Below are 16,383 nucleotides of genomic sequence, written 5' to 3'. Positions count from 1 at the left end.
CTCGCTCTTCCACGCTGCCCTGGTGCGGTGGCAGGGGGTAATAGGGCTGGGGTTGATGTCAGCTTATAATGCCAGCTGACATCAAGCCCAGGTTAGTAATGGAGAGGCGTCTATAAGACACCCCCATTACTAACCCCATAGTCAAAGTTAAAAAAAACACAAACACCCAGAATAAAGTCCTTTAATTGAAATAAAGACACAATTCTTTATTGTTCTAAATTAAACCATACTTACCATCACGCCCATTCCAGCTGAAGCCAACGATCTCCTGCAATAAAAGAAAAATAATAAAGCAACCTCATCCTTACCTTTCCATGGTTCCCACGACAGCTCCAGCTCTGCTACATCGAGATGACAGGCTGGACCGCAGCAGAACGCTGCCATCCAGCCTGTCATCCCGCAGACACTGAGAAGCGCAGGCATGCTTGCGCTCCTCAGTGTCTCGCTGTGACGGCATCCAGATGAGCCGACAATGAACTCAGCTCACCTCCTGGACGTCCGTCACTGACAGCGTGGGAAACTTCTACTGCGCATGCGGGGAGCAGGAGAATTTTCCCACGCTGTCAGTGACGTGCATGAGGTGAGCCGAGTTCATTGGACATGATCTCGGCTCATCTGGATGCCGTCACAGTCAGACACTGAGGAGCACAAGCATGCCTGCGCTTCTCAGTGTCTGCCGCATGGCAAGCTGAACGGCAGCGTTCTGCTGCGGTGCAGCCTGTCATGTGAATGTAGCAGAGCTGGACCGGTCCTGGGAACCATGGAGAGGTAAGGATGAGGTTGCTTTATTATTTTACTTTTATTGCAGGAGATCGTTGGCTTCAGCTGGAATGGGTGTGACGGTAAGTATGGTTTAATTTAGAACAATAAAGGATTGTGTCTTTATTTCAATTAAAGGACTTTATTCTGGGTGTTTGTGTTTTTTTTAATTACTTTACTAGAAATTCATGGCGGTCATGTCTAATATTGGCGTGACCCCATGAATTTCGGGCTTAGGGCCAGCTGATAATGCCAAGCTGGCCTTAACCCCTTTATTACCCAGTGAGCCACCGCACCAGGGCCCTGGATGAGTTGGGTACAGCGCCAGAAGATGGCGCTTCTATGAACGCGCCATTTTCCGGGGTGGCTGCGGACTGCAATTTGCAGCGGGGGGGGGGGGCCCAGAAAGCTTGGGCCTCCCTGCGCTGCAGATTCCAGCCCCCAGCTGCCTAGTTGTACCTGGCTGGACACAAAAATAGGGCGAAGCCCCACGTCTTTTTTTTTTTTAATTATTTCATGAAATAATTTAAAAAAAAAGGGCTTCCCTATATTGTTGTGTCCGGCCAGGTACAAATAGGCAGCTGGTGGTTGGGGGCAGCCCGTTCCTGCCTGCTGTACCTGGCTGGACACAAAAATATGGCGAAGCCCACGTCAACATTTTTGGGAAAAATTAATTACAAAATTAATAATAATTTAGGGACTGCATCTTTATTAACCCCTCAATTGTCATTTAGTGTTAAAATAAAGGATTTTTTAAAAAGAAAATTGGCGTGGGATCCACCATCATTATAGTCTCTAGCGGAGGTTAAGCAGACGGCTGGGGCAGATGTTTGAAGTCTGGGAAGGGGGTAATACCCACGGAGCTTCCCAGGCTACTAATATCAGCCCCCAGCTGAATACCTAGCCTTTACTAGCTATTAGAATGGGGGACCCCCCCAAAAAATGACGTGGGGTCCCCCCTATTTTAATATGTTTATGAGTGACAGTTTTCCTGCTATATACCTGCATGTCATAAGAATTTAAATTAAAAAAGGACCATGTTAAATTCAAATCTGTTTTTTTTTAATTTTTACCGGTGTTTGGTATGCGTTGGAAAAGGGGTAGTCTTATACGGTGAATATATCCTAAACTCTATATTTTAACAGGAAAGTAGGGGGGTCGTCTTATACACCAGGTCATCTTATACGCCGGAATATACGGTACACATTTGCATACACTGTATATACAGTACAGACCAAAAGTTTGGACACACCTTCTCATTTTAAGATTTTTTTCTATTTTCAAGACTATGAAAATTGTACATTCACACTGAAGGCATCAAAACTATGAATTAACACATGTGGAATTATATACTTAACAGAAAAGTGTGAAACAACTGAAAATATGTCTTATATTCTAGGTTCTTCAAAGTAGCCACCTTTTGCTTTGATTGCTGCTTTGCACACTCTTGGCTTTCTCTTGATGAGCTTCAAGAGGTAGTCACCAGAAATGGTCTTCCAACAATCTTGAAGGAGTTCCCAGAGATGCTTAGCACTTGTTGGCCCTTTTGCCTTCACTCTGCGGTCCAGCTCACCCCAAACCATCTCGATTGGGTTCAGGTCTGGTGACTGTGGAGGCCAGGTCATCTGGCGTAGCACCCCATCACTCTCTTTCTTGGTCAAATAGCCCTTACACAGCCTGGAGGTGTGTTTGGGGTCATTGTCCTGTTGAAAAATAAATGATGGTCCAACTAAACGCAAACCGGATGGAATAGCATGCTGCTGCAAGATGCTGTGGTAGCCATGCTGGTTCAGTATGCCTTCAATTTTGAATAAATCCCCAAAAGTGTCACCAGCAAAGCACCCCCACACCATCACACCTCCTCCATGCTTCACGGTGGGAACCAGGCATGTAGAGTCCATCCGTTCACCTTTTCTGCGTCGCACAAAGACACGGTGGTTGGAACCAAAAATCTCAAATTTGGACTCATCAGACCAAAGCACAGATTTCCACTGGTCTAATGTCCATTCCTTGTGTTCTTTAGCCCAAACAAGTCTCTTCTGCTTGTTGCCTGTCCTTAGCAGTGGTTTCCTAGCAGCTATTTTACCATGAAGGCCTGCTGCACAAAGTCTCCTCTTAACAGTTGTTGTAGAGATGTGTCTGCTGCTAGAACTCTGTGTGGCATTGACCTGGTCTCTAATCTGAGCTGCTGTTAACCTGCGATTTCTGAGGCTGGTGACTCGGATAAACTTATCCTCAGAAGCAGAGGTGACTCTTGGTCTTCCTTTCCTGGGGCGGTCCTCATGTGAGCCAGTTTCTTTTTAGCGCTTGATGGTTTTTGCAACTGCACTTGGGGACACTTTCAAAGTTTTCCCAATTTTTCGGACTGACTGACCTTCATTTCTTAAAGTAATGATGGCCACTCGTTTTTCTTTACTTAGCTGCTTTTTTCTTGCCATAATACAAATTCTAACAGTCTATTCAGTAGGACTATCAGCTGTGTATCCACCAGACTTCTGCACAACACAACTGATGGTCCCAACCCCATTTATAAGGCAAGAAATCCCACTTATTAAACCTGACAGGGCACACCTGTGAAGTGAAGACCATTTCCGGTGACTACCTCTTGAAGCTCATCAAGAGAATGCCAAGAGTGTGCAAAGCAGTCATCAAAGCAAAAGGTGGCTACTTTGAAGAACCTAGAATTTAAGACATATTTTCAGTTGTTTCACACTTTTTTGTTAAGTATATAATTCCACATGTGTTAATTCATAGTTTTGATGTCTTCAGTGTGAATGTACAATTTTAAAAGTCATGAAAATACAGAAAAATCTTTAAATGAGAAGGTGTGTCCAAACTTTTGGTCTGTACTGTACATTACCCCATTTTGTACTTGCTTCCAGGTCATGTGAAAGATCCTGTCACAGGTGTGTCAGAGGTGACGGACAGTCGCCATGCAGTGGGTTGCAGGAGATCTCTATGTTTGGCATTGCAGACAGCTTCTTAGTAGTGTTGAGCCACCACCGTAGTGTTTGGGTTCGGTTCGGTTCGTCGAACACCGGGATGTTCGTGGAACTGTTCGTCGAACACCTTAGAACACCGTCGAACACCGTTAAAACCAATGGCAGGCAAACAAAAACACATAGAAACACATAGAAAACACCTTCAAAGGTGTCCAAAAGCTTACAAACTGCTCAGAAGACACTCTCTTTAAAAAAGCCAGCCGGCAATTCAGCAACGGCATACACCGGTACCCGACAATTTAGAACAGAAAGAATAGAGCATCACACATAGATTAGACAGATAGAGACATGTCAGTCACATATATAAGAAGTACAGTGACAGTGTTGCTTACTGTACTTGTCATTTAGTGTTAAAGGATTTATTAAAAAAAATAATAGTGTTTTCATGCACCTGTCTCTTTAAAAAAGCCGGCCGGCAATTCAGCATCTGTACCCGACAATTTAGAATAGAAAGAATAGAGCATCACACATAGATTAGATAGATAGAAACATGTCAGTCATATATATAATAAGTACAGTGATAGTGTTGATTACTGTACTTGTCATATAGTGTTAAAATAAAGGATTTATTTAAAAAAAAATTGGCGTGGGGTTCCCCGTAATTTTAGTCTCTAGCGGAGGTTAAGCAGATGGCTGGGGCAAATGTTTGAAGCCTGGGAAGGGGGTAATACCCACGGAGCTTCCCATGCTACTAATATCAGCCCCCAGCTGAATACCTAGCCTTTACTAGCTATTAAAATGGGGGACCTCCAAAAAACTGACGTGGGGTCCCCAGACAGCTGGGGGCTGATATTAATAGCCCAGGAAGGGTGCCATGAATATTGGCCCCCTCCCAGGCTAGAAGCACCAGCCGTCAGCTGCCCCAGAAATGGCGCATCCATAGGATAAGTCCTTAATTGAAATAAACACACAATTCTTTATTGCTCTAAATTAAACCATACTTACCATCACGCCCATTCCAGCTGAAGCCAATGTCTTCTGCAATAAAAGTAAAATAATAAACCAACATCATCCTTACCTTTCCATGGTTCCCACGACGGCTTCAGCTCTGCTACATTCACATGACAGGCTGGATCGTAGCCGAAAGCTGTGTGTTTATTTCAATTAAAGGACTTTATTCTGGGTGCTGTGTTTTTTTAAATACTTTACTAGAAATTCATGGCGGTCATGTCCAATATTGGCGTGACCCCATGAATTTCGGGCTTAGGGCCAGCTGATAATGCCAAGCTGGCCCTAACCCCTTTATTACCCAATGAGCCACCACACCAGGGCCCTGGATGAGTTGGGTACAGCGCCAGAAGATGGGGCTTCTATGAACGCGCCATTTTCTGGGGTGGCTGCGGACTGCAATTTGCCGCGGGGGGGGGGGGGGGGGCAGAAAGCTTGGGCCTCCCTGCGCTGCGGATTCCAGCCCCCAGCTGCCTAGATGTACCTGGCTGGACATAAAAATAGGGCGAAGCCCCACATATTTTTTTTTTTAAATTATTTCATGAAATTCATGAAATAATTAAAAAAAAAAAGGGCTTCCCTATATTGTTGTGTCCGGTCAGGCACAAATAGGCAGCTGGTGGTTGGGGGCAGCCGGTTCCTGCCTGCTGTACCTGGCTGGACACAAAAATAGGGCGAAGCCCCACGGCAATTTATTTTAAATTATTTCATGAAATTCATAAAATAATTTAAAAAAGGGCTTACCTGTATTTTTGTTTTCAGTCAGGTACAAATAGGCATCTGGGGGTTGGGGGCAGCCCGTTCCTGTCTGCTGTACCTGGCTGGACACAAAAATATGGCGAAGGCCACGTCAAATTTTTTGTGAAAGATTCAATAAAAATTTAAAAAAAAACACATTTAGGGACTGCATCTTTATTAACCCCTCCACGTGAGGGGTTAATAAAGATGCAGTCCCTAAATTATTATTATTTTTTTATTATTTTTTAATTAATTTTTCCCAAAAATTTTGACGTGGGATTCGCCATATTTTTGTATGCCAGCCAGGTACAGCATCCAGGAACGGGCTGCCCCCAACCACCAGATGCCTTTAATTGAAATAAACACACAATTTTTTAATGTTCTAAATTAAACCATACTTACCATCACGCCCATTTCAGCTGAAGCCAATGTCTTCTGCAATAAAAGTAAAATAATAAAGCAACCTCATCCTTACCTTTCCATGGTTCCCAGGACGGCTCCAGCTCTATTACATTGACATGACAGGCTGGATCGCAGCCGAAAGCTGCCATCCAGCTTGCCATGCCGCAGACACTGAGAAGCGCAGGCATGCTTGCGCTCTGCAGTGTCCGGCTGTGACGGCATCCAGATGAGCCAAGGTCATGTCCAATGAACTCAGCTTACCTCATGCACGTCACTGACAGCGTGGGAGAATTCTCCTGCGCTCAGCGCTTCAGCAGAATTCTCCCACGCTGTGATGGCATTGAGATGACAGGCTGGAACCATGGAAAGGTAAGGATGATGTTGGTTTATTATTTTACTTTTATTGCAGAAGACATTGGCTTCAGCTGGAATGGGCGTGATGGTAAGTATGGTTTAATTTAGAACAATAAAGTGTTTATTTCAATTAAAGGACTTTATTCTGGGTGTTTGTGGGTTTTTTTTAACTTTGACTATGGGGTTAGTAATGGGGGTGTCTGATAGATGCCTCTCCATTACTAACTTGGGCTTGATGTCAGCTGGCATTATAAGCAGACATCAACCCCAGCCCTATTACCCCACTGCCACTGCTACAGGGCAGTGGGAAGAGCGAGGCTAAGTGCCAGAATTGGCGCATCCTATGGATGCGCCATTTCTGGGGCGGCTGACGGCTGGTGTCTCTAGCCTGGGAGGGGGCCAATATTCATGGCACCCTTCCTGGGCTATTAATATCAGCCCCCAGCTGTCTGCCTAGCTTTTGCTAGCTATTAAAATAGGGGGAACCCCACGTCATTTTTTTTTTGGGTCCCCCATTTTAATAGCTAGTAAAGGCTAGGTATTCAGCTGGGGGCTGATATTAGTAGCCTGGGAAGCTCCGTGGGTATTACCCCCTTCCCAGGCTTCAAACATCTGCCCCAGCCATCTGCTTAACCTCTGCTAAAGACTAAAATTACGGGTAACCCCACGCCAATTTTTTTTTTTAATAAATACTTTATTTTAACACTAAATGACAAGTACAGTAATCAACACTATCACTGTACTTATTATATATGTGACTAACATGTTTCTATCTACCTAACCTATGTGTGATGCTCTATTATTTCTGTTCTAAATTGTCGGGTACCGGTGTATGCCGCTGATGAATTGCCGGCTTTTCATGTTTCACTGTGAGCACTGTTCCCTTCGATTTGGGCAACCACTGTAATGCCACAACCAACATGGCTGTGGCATTACAGTGAGTGGCAGACAATCCCTGCATGATTGGTGCTCTTAATAGCGCCAGACATGCAGGACACGCTTTTAGTGCATGAACAGTTATCGAACATAACCTCAAACAGCCGAATTTTTTGTAAATCGTTAGCGTTCGAACAACTCTAACACCACCCAAAACAGCTCGAATTTGAGATTGGCGAACAGTTCTAGTCGAAGACCGCTCATCTCTACTTCTTAGATAAGAGGCTGTCTTTAGGATTGAGCGGCTACCTCTCTCTTGCTAATTAGCATTCTGGCCTGGGTGTATACATACCTGGTGTGTCTGAGAGGGAGTTGCCGATTATACTCATTTCTACTTGTGAAGCTTAGCAGGAGCAGTACTTCGTCCTCTCTGGAGCTTGAGGCCGTGTGCTTATTTGGAGTTCATCTAAAGCTAAGTCATTTCCCCTGTTTTGTGTACCCTTGTTGTCTATAGAGTTTAGCAGAGGTTGACTAGTGCTCATCTCCTCCCATCTCTAACCGTAGCCATATGCCAGGGAGAGTAGGGTGAGGCACGCGTGCAGCGATTGCTGAAGAGGCAATATAGGGACTATAGTTGAGACAGGGTGACGCTAGACCAGACTAGGAGGTCTCCACTTCCCCCTTTCCCTAGTGTCTGGGCTCCCTTTCCCCTTTTCCCTCAGCGTTGAACTAGTCTTTCCTACACCTGGCGAGACTTTATAACCGGCCAAGCACGTTATGAAAAGGAAAAAAAAGGGAACTGACATTTTGTTTTGCTTGTTTTCTTTGTGTGTTTTTAGGTGTGCACCCTTTTTTCTTTTTTTTTTCCTTTCTCCCTTGGTATGGACTCAGTTGCAGAGCTCACAGAGCAGTTCCGCTGTCTGTTTCTGGAGGTGAATAACCTCCGCTGTGAAGTTCAGCAGCAGCATCAGAGGCTACAGGTTGCCAATATGGGGGTCTTTGCTGGTAGGCCTGTCCAGCCTAAACCCAAGGTTGCCCTTCCGGACAGGTTTTCAGGAGGTAGTGACAAGTTTTTTGTGTTTAAGGAGACATGCAAAATTGTATTTTAAACTTTGTCCCTACTCCTTCGATAATGAGAAGCAACGGGCTGGTATTGTGATCTCTCTATTGCAGGGTGATCCTCAGTCATGGGCGTTTTCGTTACTGTAAGACTCGGTTTGTCCGTGGAGGGTTTTTTCGGAGCTCTGGCCCTCATCTAGGATGACTCTGACAGAGTCGCCTTGGCTGAGTCTAGGCTACGTCGCCTTCAGCAGGGGATTCGGTCAGTGCAAACATACAGTTCGGAATTCCGTAGATGGGCAACGGATTCCAAATGGAATGACTCAGCCTTTAGAAGTAAATTTTGTGAAGGGCTTACTGAAAGGTTGTAAGATGCCTTGGCTGTATATGAAACACCTCAGTCCTTGCAGGCTGCCATGTCTTTGGCCATACGTCTTGATAGACGTATTCGGGATAGACGGGTGGGACCACCTTCTCCAGGGCCTTCTTGTCGGGGTTGTGTACCTCTGCCAGGTGAGCATTCTGGGGATGAACCAGTACTGGGGGAGGTGGAGGAACCCATGCAGTTATGGGGTGTCTCTACATCATATATCTCTCCGGAGATACGCAAGAAAAAAGGCGGGTTTTTTTTGTGGAAAAAAGGGACACTTTCTTGGGACCTTTCCTTCAATTCCTAAACAAAAGGAGACTCGATTAACTCTCAGTAGTCTGGAGTTGGATAAACAAGGGGTGCATTTGTGGCCAAACTGCAGTTCCCGCTTTGTCCTGACAGCAGAGGTGGTGCTAGAGAGCAAAACCGAAAAAAATTCTGTGTTTGTTGACAGTGGTGCCGGAGTCAGCATGGTTGATGCTGAGTTTGTGAAAACTCATGGTCTTCCTTGCTGTGCTTTAGCTGAACCTATTCCCATCTTTGCCATTGACTCAGCGCCACTTGCACAGAAAGCATTTACTCAGATTGTACATAATGTAAACCTGAAGGTGGGGTTAGTTCATTGTGAAATCATCCCTTGCTATGTTCTGGACAGTCTTCCCACTCCGATTGTCTTGGGTATACCGTGGCTTGTTAAACATAATTCGTTGGTGGATTGGCAAGCCAGGGAGATTATTGAATGGGAAGATTACTACCATGAGAACTGCCTAGATATTTCCATTGCTACTGTCTCTATGGAAATATTACCTGCTTTTCTGTCTGGTTTTGAGGACGTTTTTTCTGAGAGGGGGTGCCAGGATCTGCCTCCTCATCATGCTTATGACTGTCCTATTAACCTGACCCCTGGAGCTAAACTATCGAAGGCCAGACTGTATAATCTTTCTGGCCCTGAGAGACAAGCCATGAAGGATTTCATTGCAGAAAGTGTGGAGAAGGGACATATCAGACCCTCATCTTCGCCCGTGGCAGCAGGGTTTTTCTTTGTGAAGAAAAAAGATGGCGGTCTACGTCCCTGTTTAGATTTCTGGTAATTAAATCAAATTACTATCCGTGATCCATACCCTCTTCCTCTGATTCCTGATTTTTTCAGCCAGGTTGAGGGAGCTAAGGTATTCTCCAACTTGGATTTAAGGGGAGCCTACAATCTGGTTAGACTCAGAGAAGGGGACGAATGGAAGACAGCGTTCAATACCCCGGAAGGACATTTCGAGAGTTTGGTTATGCCTTTTGGTTTGAGCAATGCACCTGCGGTCTTCAAGCATTTCATAAATGATATTTTCCATGATTTGGTGGGGAGGTTTGTGGTGGTCTATCTGGATGATATTTTGGTTTATTCACCTGATGTTGAGACATATCGGGGGCATGTTAAGCAAGTGCTCCAGATATTAAGGGATAACAAACTTTATGCCAAACTAGAAAAATGTGTTTTCGCTGTTCAGGAGGTGCAGTTTTTGGGGTACTTGTTGTCATCTTCAGGTTTTCGAATGGATCCGGAGAAGATCCGTGCCATTCTTGACTGGGAACGTCCTGAGAACCTGAAGGCTCAACAACGTTTTTTGGGCTTTACTAATTTTTACAGGAAATTCATCCAAAATTAGTGTTCTAGTGAAATCCCTTACTGACATGACTAAGAAAGGGTCTTATTTTTCCAAATAGTCGGATGCTTCCCTCCAGGCTATTTCTTCCTTAAAGAATCATTTTGCCACTGCAGCTATACTCAGTCAACCCGATGTTTCTCAACCCTTTATAGTGGAGGTCGACACTTCGGCTGTCGGGGTTGGGGCTGTGTTGTCACAGGGTTCATCCCCTGGTAAATGGTGTCCATGCGCCGCCTTTTCTAAAAAATGGTCTTCGGCTGAGAGAAATTATGACGTAGGCAATAGGGAACCTTTGGTGATCAAATTGACATTCGAGGAATGGCGACATTGGCTGGAGGGAGCTGTCCATCCTATTACTGTTATTACTGACCAAAACAACCTGTCATTTCTCCAGTTAGCTAAACGTCTCAACCCTAGGCAAGCCAGATGTTTTTACTAGGTTCAAATTTTGTTTTCACTTTTCGTCCAGGTGTCAAAAATGTCAAGGCTGATGCTTTGTCCCGGAGCTTCCCTGGTGGTGGTGACCATGAGAACCCTGCCCCGATATTACAGAAAGGGGTAGTCATTTCGGCTCTTTATCCTTAACTGTAGAGTGAGGTGTTGGAGGCTAAGGGGGACGCCCCAGCCTCCTGCCTTTCAGGAAAGTTATTTGTGCCATCTGATCTGCGCCGCTAAGTAATCAAGGAACATCATAACTCTGTGCTTGCTGGGCATCCAGGTTGTAAGGCTACCGTGGACTTCCTCTCTCGTCGTTTTTGGTGGCCGGGGTTGCTTCGGCATGTGATTGAACACGTAGCTGCTTGTAGTATTTGCGCATGTTCTAAGATTTCGCATACCCATCCGTCAGGTACTCTTCTTCCGCTACCTATCCCTAGTAGGCCAAGGACACACTTGTTCATGGATTTTATTACTGACCAACCGGTTTCTGCAGGCAAAACGGTGGTTTTCGTTGTAGTAGATAGGTTCAGTAAAATGGTTCACTTCGTCGCATTACCTGCACTTCCCAATGCCAAGACACTTGCTCAGGTGTTCATAAATGAGATTGTGAAGCTTCACGGGGTTCCCTCCGATGTGGTGTCTGATCGGGGAACCCAATTTGTTTCCAAATTCTGGAAGGCATTCTGTTCTTGACTGCAGGCACAGCTGTCCTTTTCCTCTGCCTTCCACTCTCAGTTGAATAGTCAGACTGAGCATGTCAATCAGAACTTGGGAGACATACCTCAGGTGTTTCATCTCCGAAAATCAAGATGATTGGGCATCCTACTTACCGCTGGCAGAATTTGCCATTAATAATCATAGTCAAGAATCCACTGGCATGTCACTGTTCTTCGGTGCATAAGGTGATCATCCACAGTTTGGTACCTTCAGTGGGGGAGGAGTTTCAGGAGTTCCTGAGGAGGAACGGGTTTGCTTCGTCACTCTCCTCTATTATTATAGCGCCATTTATTCCATGGCGCTTTACATGTGAAAGAGGGGTATACATACATGAACTATTACAAAGATCTTTAACAAAACGTGACGACAACTGGTACAGGAGGAGCGAGAACCCTGCCCGCGAGGGCTCACAATCTACAAGGGATAGGTGTGGATACAGTAGGTGATGGTAGAGCTAGTCGTGCAGCAGTATGGTGGAGCAATGGTTACTGCAGATTGTAGGCTTGTCGAAAGAGGTGAGTCTTCAGGTTCCTTTTAAAGGTTTCCATGGTAGGTAAGAGTCTGATATGTTGGGGTAAAGAATTTCAGAGTAGGGGGGATGCATGGGAGAAATCTTGTATGCGATTGTGGGAAGAGGAGATAAGAGGGGAGTAGAGAAGGAGATCTTGTGAGGATTGGAGGTTGCGTGCAGGTATTTACCGGAAGACTAGGTCAGAGATATAAGGGGGAGAAAGGTTGTGGATGGCTTTGTATGCCAGGGTTAGGGTTTTGAATGGTATGGCAGGGTGTTCTGTGTAATTTACAGACCATGGGAGACAGGTATAAACGTATGGCTGACAGAAAACACTTGCCAGGTCTGGACCTGAATTTGAATGACTGTGTGGTTGTCTACCAGGAATATAAGATTGAAAGTTCCTTCTTGGAAGCTAGGACCTAGGTTTATTGGTCCCTATAAAATAACTGCCGTCATTAACCAAGCAGCGTTTCATCTTGAACTTCCTCAGGCCCGTCAGATCCACAATGTGTTCCACAGGTCCTTACTCAAAAGGTATGTGGAACCTCTTGAGCCCTCACCTCTACCACCACCCCCAGTAATAGTTGATGGTAATCTGTAGTTCCAGATTTAGAGGATTGTAGATTCTCATCTCCAACATTGTTCTCTACAATACTTGGTGCACTGGAAAGGCTATGGGTTTCAGAGTCAGAGGTGAAAGCTCCCAGATTAGTTGGCTCATTCCACACCTCTTTTCCTGAGAAACCCAGTCCTGAGTGTCCGGAGGCCACTCGTAGAGGGGGAGTACTGTCACAGGTGTGTCGAAGGTGACGGACAGTCGCCCTGCAGAGGCGTGCAAGAGATCGCTACGTTTGGCATTGCAGACAGCTTCTTAAATAGAGGCTGTCTTTAGGATCGAGCAGCTATCTCTCTCTTGCTAAATAGCTCTCTGGCCTGGGTGTATGTATACCTGCTGTGTCTGAGAGGGAGTCGCCAGTTATATTCATTTCTACTTGTGAAGCTTAGCAGGAGCAGTACTTCGTCCTCTCTGGAGCTTGAGGCCATGTGCACATTTGGAGTACATCTAAAGCTAAGCCGTTTTTCCCCTGTTTTGTGTACCCTTGTTGTCTATAGAGTTTAGCGAAGATTGACTAGTGCTCATCTCCTCCCATTCCTAGCCGTAGCCATACGCCAGGGAGAGTAGGGTGAGGCACGCGTGCGGAGATTGCTGAAGAGGCAATATAGGGACTATAGTTGAGACAGGGTGATGCTAGACCAGACTAGGAGGTCTCCACTTCCCCCTTTCCCTAGTGTCTGGGCTCCTGTAACTGTCAGTTATATGGTTTTTGTATAATTTGTCAATAAAATATGTAGTTTCTCCCTGTATGAGTTATTTTTGATGGTCAACAAAATATAATTTTTTCCAGTAATTTATTTTTCACATTCTAGGTATGATAATGACTTCTCCCTGTGTGGGATTTTTGATGTTCAAGAACATTCCATTTTTGGGTAAAACATTTTCCACATTCTGAACAGGAAAAAGGCTTCTGCCCTGTGTGAATTCTCTGGTGTCTAACAAGACTTGATTTACCTAAAAAACATTTCCCACATTCTGAACAGGAAAAAGGCCTCACCCCTGTGTGAGTTCTCTGGTGCTGAACAAGACTTGATTTATCTGCCCAGCATTTCCCACATTCTGAACATGAATATGGTTTCTCCCCTGTGTGAGTTCTCTGGTGAGTAACGAGATGTGATTTATATAAAAAACATTTCCCACATTCTGAACATGAATGTGTCTTCTCCCCTGTGTGAATTCTTTGATGTGCAACAAGATGTGGTTTATGTCCAAAACATTTTCCACATTCTGAACATGAATATGGCTTCTCCCCTGTGTGAGTTCTCTGGTGAGCAACAAAATGTGATTTATATGAAAACCATTTCCCACATTCTGAACATGAATATGGCTTCTCCCCAGTAGTATGCATTCTCTCATGCCTAACAAGAGCTGATTCCTGGTTAAAATACTTCCCACATTTGGAACAAGAAAATCTCTTCTCTGTGTGATTTTTTTGACGTTTAACAAATGATGTTTCGAGTGAAAAACTATTTCCATGTTCTGAATGTGTTGTTGGCTTCTTTGCTTTAAGAGCAGTTCTTTTTTCAATGCTTCTTTTCTGACTTTTATTTTTCTTAGTAGTCTGTAATGAATTAGAAGATAGGACCTGTTTCAAAGGATCAGATGATCGATCTTTGCTGTGAAGGGATGATGGTATATCTGGAGTAATGACATTCACTTCAATTGTATCTTGTGTGATCTCAAGGTCATCTGATTTAAAAACTGAAGCTGTCAATTGTTCCTCTGATCTCCTGTCACCATCATCTGCCAAGAATAAAACCAATCATTTTTTAATAAAATATCTTTGAAATGTTTAATTTTGAACATTTCTACTCAAAATGTTTGTAGAAATGGGAAGTTATGTAGTAAAATTGAATCATTCACTAAGACAATGACAGTTCACAGTCTAAGCCCACGGCCCCAGTATCAGTATTCGGTCAGTATTTTTTCTCAGGAGTGGGAGCCAAAGCCAGGTGAGGAACAATCAGAGAAAAGGTATAATAAAAACAAATGCATCAATTCTTCATTTATCACTGACTCCTGGTTTGGCTCCCACTCCTGAGAGAAAATACTGACCGAATACTAACTAAATACTGATAATGGGGCTGTGGCCTTATAGAAGACCTCATGAACCAGTGGAGCATGGTGTTCAACTGTTTGTTCATTCTGCCTCCAAAATATTGGAATAAAAAGCCACCAAAAAATTTTCTTAGGAGAAAATGATACCAATAAAAACTTCTACTCATCCTGCAAAAAACAAACACCCGCTTAGGTGTCAAAATAGTCACTACTGCTAAAGATTAATTCACTGATGGTTGTAATTTACAAAATGGAGTCACTGTATGGAGTTTTCTACTGTTCTGATTTCCTGCCATTCTGGAACATTAGGCTTTCTGCAAATGGTGTGTCACATCTCGGAGATCTGCTCTTGCGATGTCTGCTTCTGTCACTAGTTACTGCCATCATTCATTATGTAGGCGGCGCTGGTGATGAAGAAGACATTGGAACCAGAAGCGCTGGGTGGCGCAGGCTTTGTCCAGCCACTAAGATTACGGTGGCCCGGACCAGTACTACCATCCAGTCTGGCTGTATAGGTGTGTGTGCTGTCCAGCTGGAATAATAAGCTCCCTACTTTAGGTAATTGGAAAGCATCACACCCTACTAAAGCTCAAAGCATATTGCTGGAGGCTGCTAGACACAGCCTTGTTCTCCTCTGGTTCAGTCCTCTGGGCTCAGCTCCCAGTTTGTGACTTTGCATGTCTTCTGGTTTTGTATTTTCTCTGCCCTCCTGGTTCTGAACCATCTACCTGCCTATTCTTCTTGCCATCACACATCACCATACAGCAGCTTACTTTATTTCCCCACGCCAAGGGGTCTTTGTGTATGTCCTGATCCATGTATAAGGGTTAATGAGTGAAGGGCAAGGCAATCCATGGGATCTGGAAAATGTAATAGATAGTACCAAGCCTGTTCGTGGTAGCCATCTTTTGAGCTGCCAGGTGGCCACAAACAGTGCCCCCGTTACATTGTGCCTGCAAACTATTTCAGCAATCTGCATACAAATATCTAAAAGTCATTCTTTCTCTTGTAAGCCCTGCCATGTGCCCAGACTGTAGTATACAACCGTATATAGAGTATTGTCAGATCCAGGAGAAGTTGGAAAATAATTTATAAGGTCCATCGTATTTTCTATACCTTCCTGGTTTTATCTAAAATCTAGGCCCCTCAAAGTAATTTCAAAAGTGAATTGTTACCCAAAAAAATAGCTTTTGTAATTTAATTGAACATATAAAAAAAAAAATAAAACGGGATGTAGGAAAACTGCTGTCAACCTAAAAAAGAAATTCGGTAAATGCTATTAACTATTTTGTCTCACTATCTAATTAAGGAGCATGCAAATTTAAAGTTTTAAAATGACAAATATTTCTAAATTATTTGGCACATTTTATGTATTTATTTTCAAAAATAAACGCACATATGTTAACCCCTTCATCCCTGAGCCTGTTTTCGCATTCATGACCAGGTCAAATTTTACAATTTTGACCAGTGTCCCACTGATTCTGAGTCTGTTTTTAGTGACATATTGTACTTCATGATAGTGGTAAAATTTGTTGGTTACAACAGGTGTTTGTTTGTGAAAACATCGGAAATTTCGTGAAAGTTTAGAAAATTTCACAATCTTCAAAATTTTATTTTTATGCCCTTAAACCAGAGTTATTTCACACAAAATAATTAATAAATAACATTTACCATATGTCTACTTTACATCAGCACAGTTTGTGACAAGTTGACCAACGATTTCTCATTTGTCCAACCAAATTTAGAAAATCATTTTTTTGGGGACATCACGCTTGAAGTGACTTTGAGGGGCGTATGTGATGGAAAATACCCAAAAGTGACACCATTTTAAAAACTACACCAAAGTGCTCAAAACCACATTCAAGAAGTTTATT

At 43.8% G+C, this 16,383-nt stretch overlaps 1 protein-coding gene across 1 annotated transcript in view; it reads right to left on the bottom strand.

Annotated features, from left to right (window-relative positions):
* Window positions 1–16,383, bottom strand: part of LOC141271818 (uncharacterized) — a 78,983-nt gene that overhangs the window by 35,348 nt on the left and 27,252 nt on the right. The window contains exon 7 of the mRNA XM_073681990.1: window positions 13,277–14,194. Within this exon, the coding sequence (XP_073538091.1) occupies window positions 13,277–14,194 (918 nt within the window). The remainder of the gene's footprint in view (window positions 1–13,276; window positions 14,195–16,383) is intronic.

The sequence above is a fragment of the Phyllobates terribilis genome, unplaced genomic scaffold (assembly GCF_046119375.1).
Source record: "Phyllobates terribilis strain yellow unplaced genomic scaffold, ASM4611937v1 Scaffold_5__5_contigs__length_657084704, whole genome shotgun sequence".
NCBI classification, from domain to species: Eukaryota; Metazoa; Chordata; class Amphibia; order Anura; family Dendrobatidae; genus Phyllobates; species Phyllobates terribilis.
The sequence above is the reverse complement of the archived record's forward strand: the minus strand, read 5'-3'. Positions and strand labels throughout refer to the sequence as shown.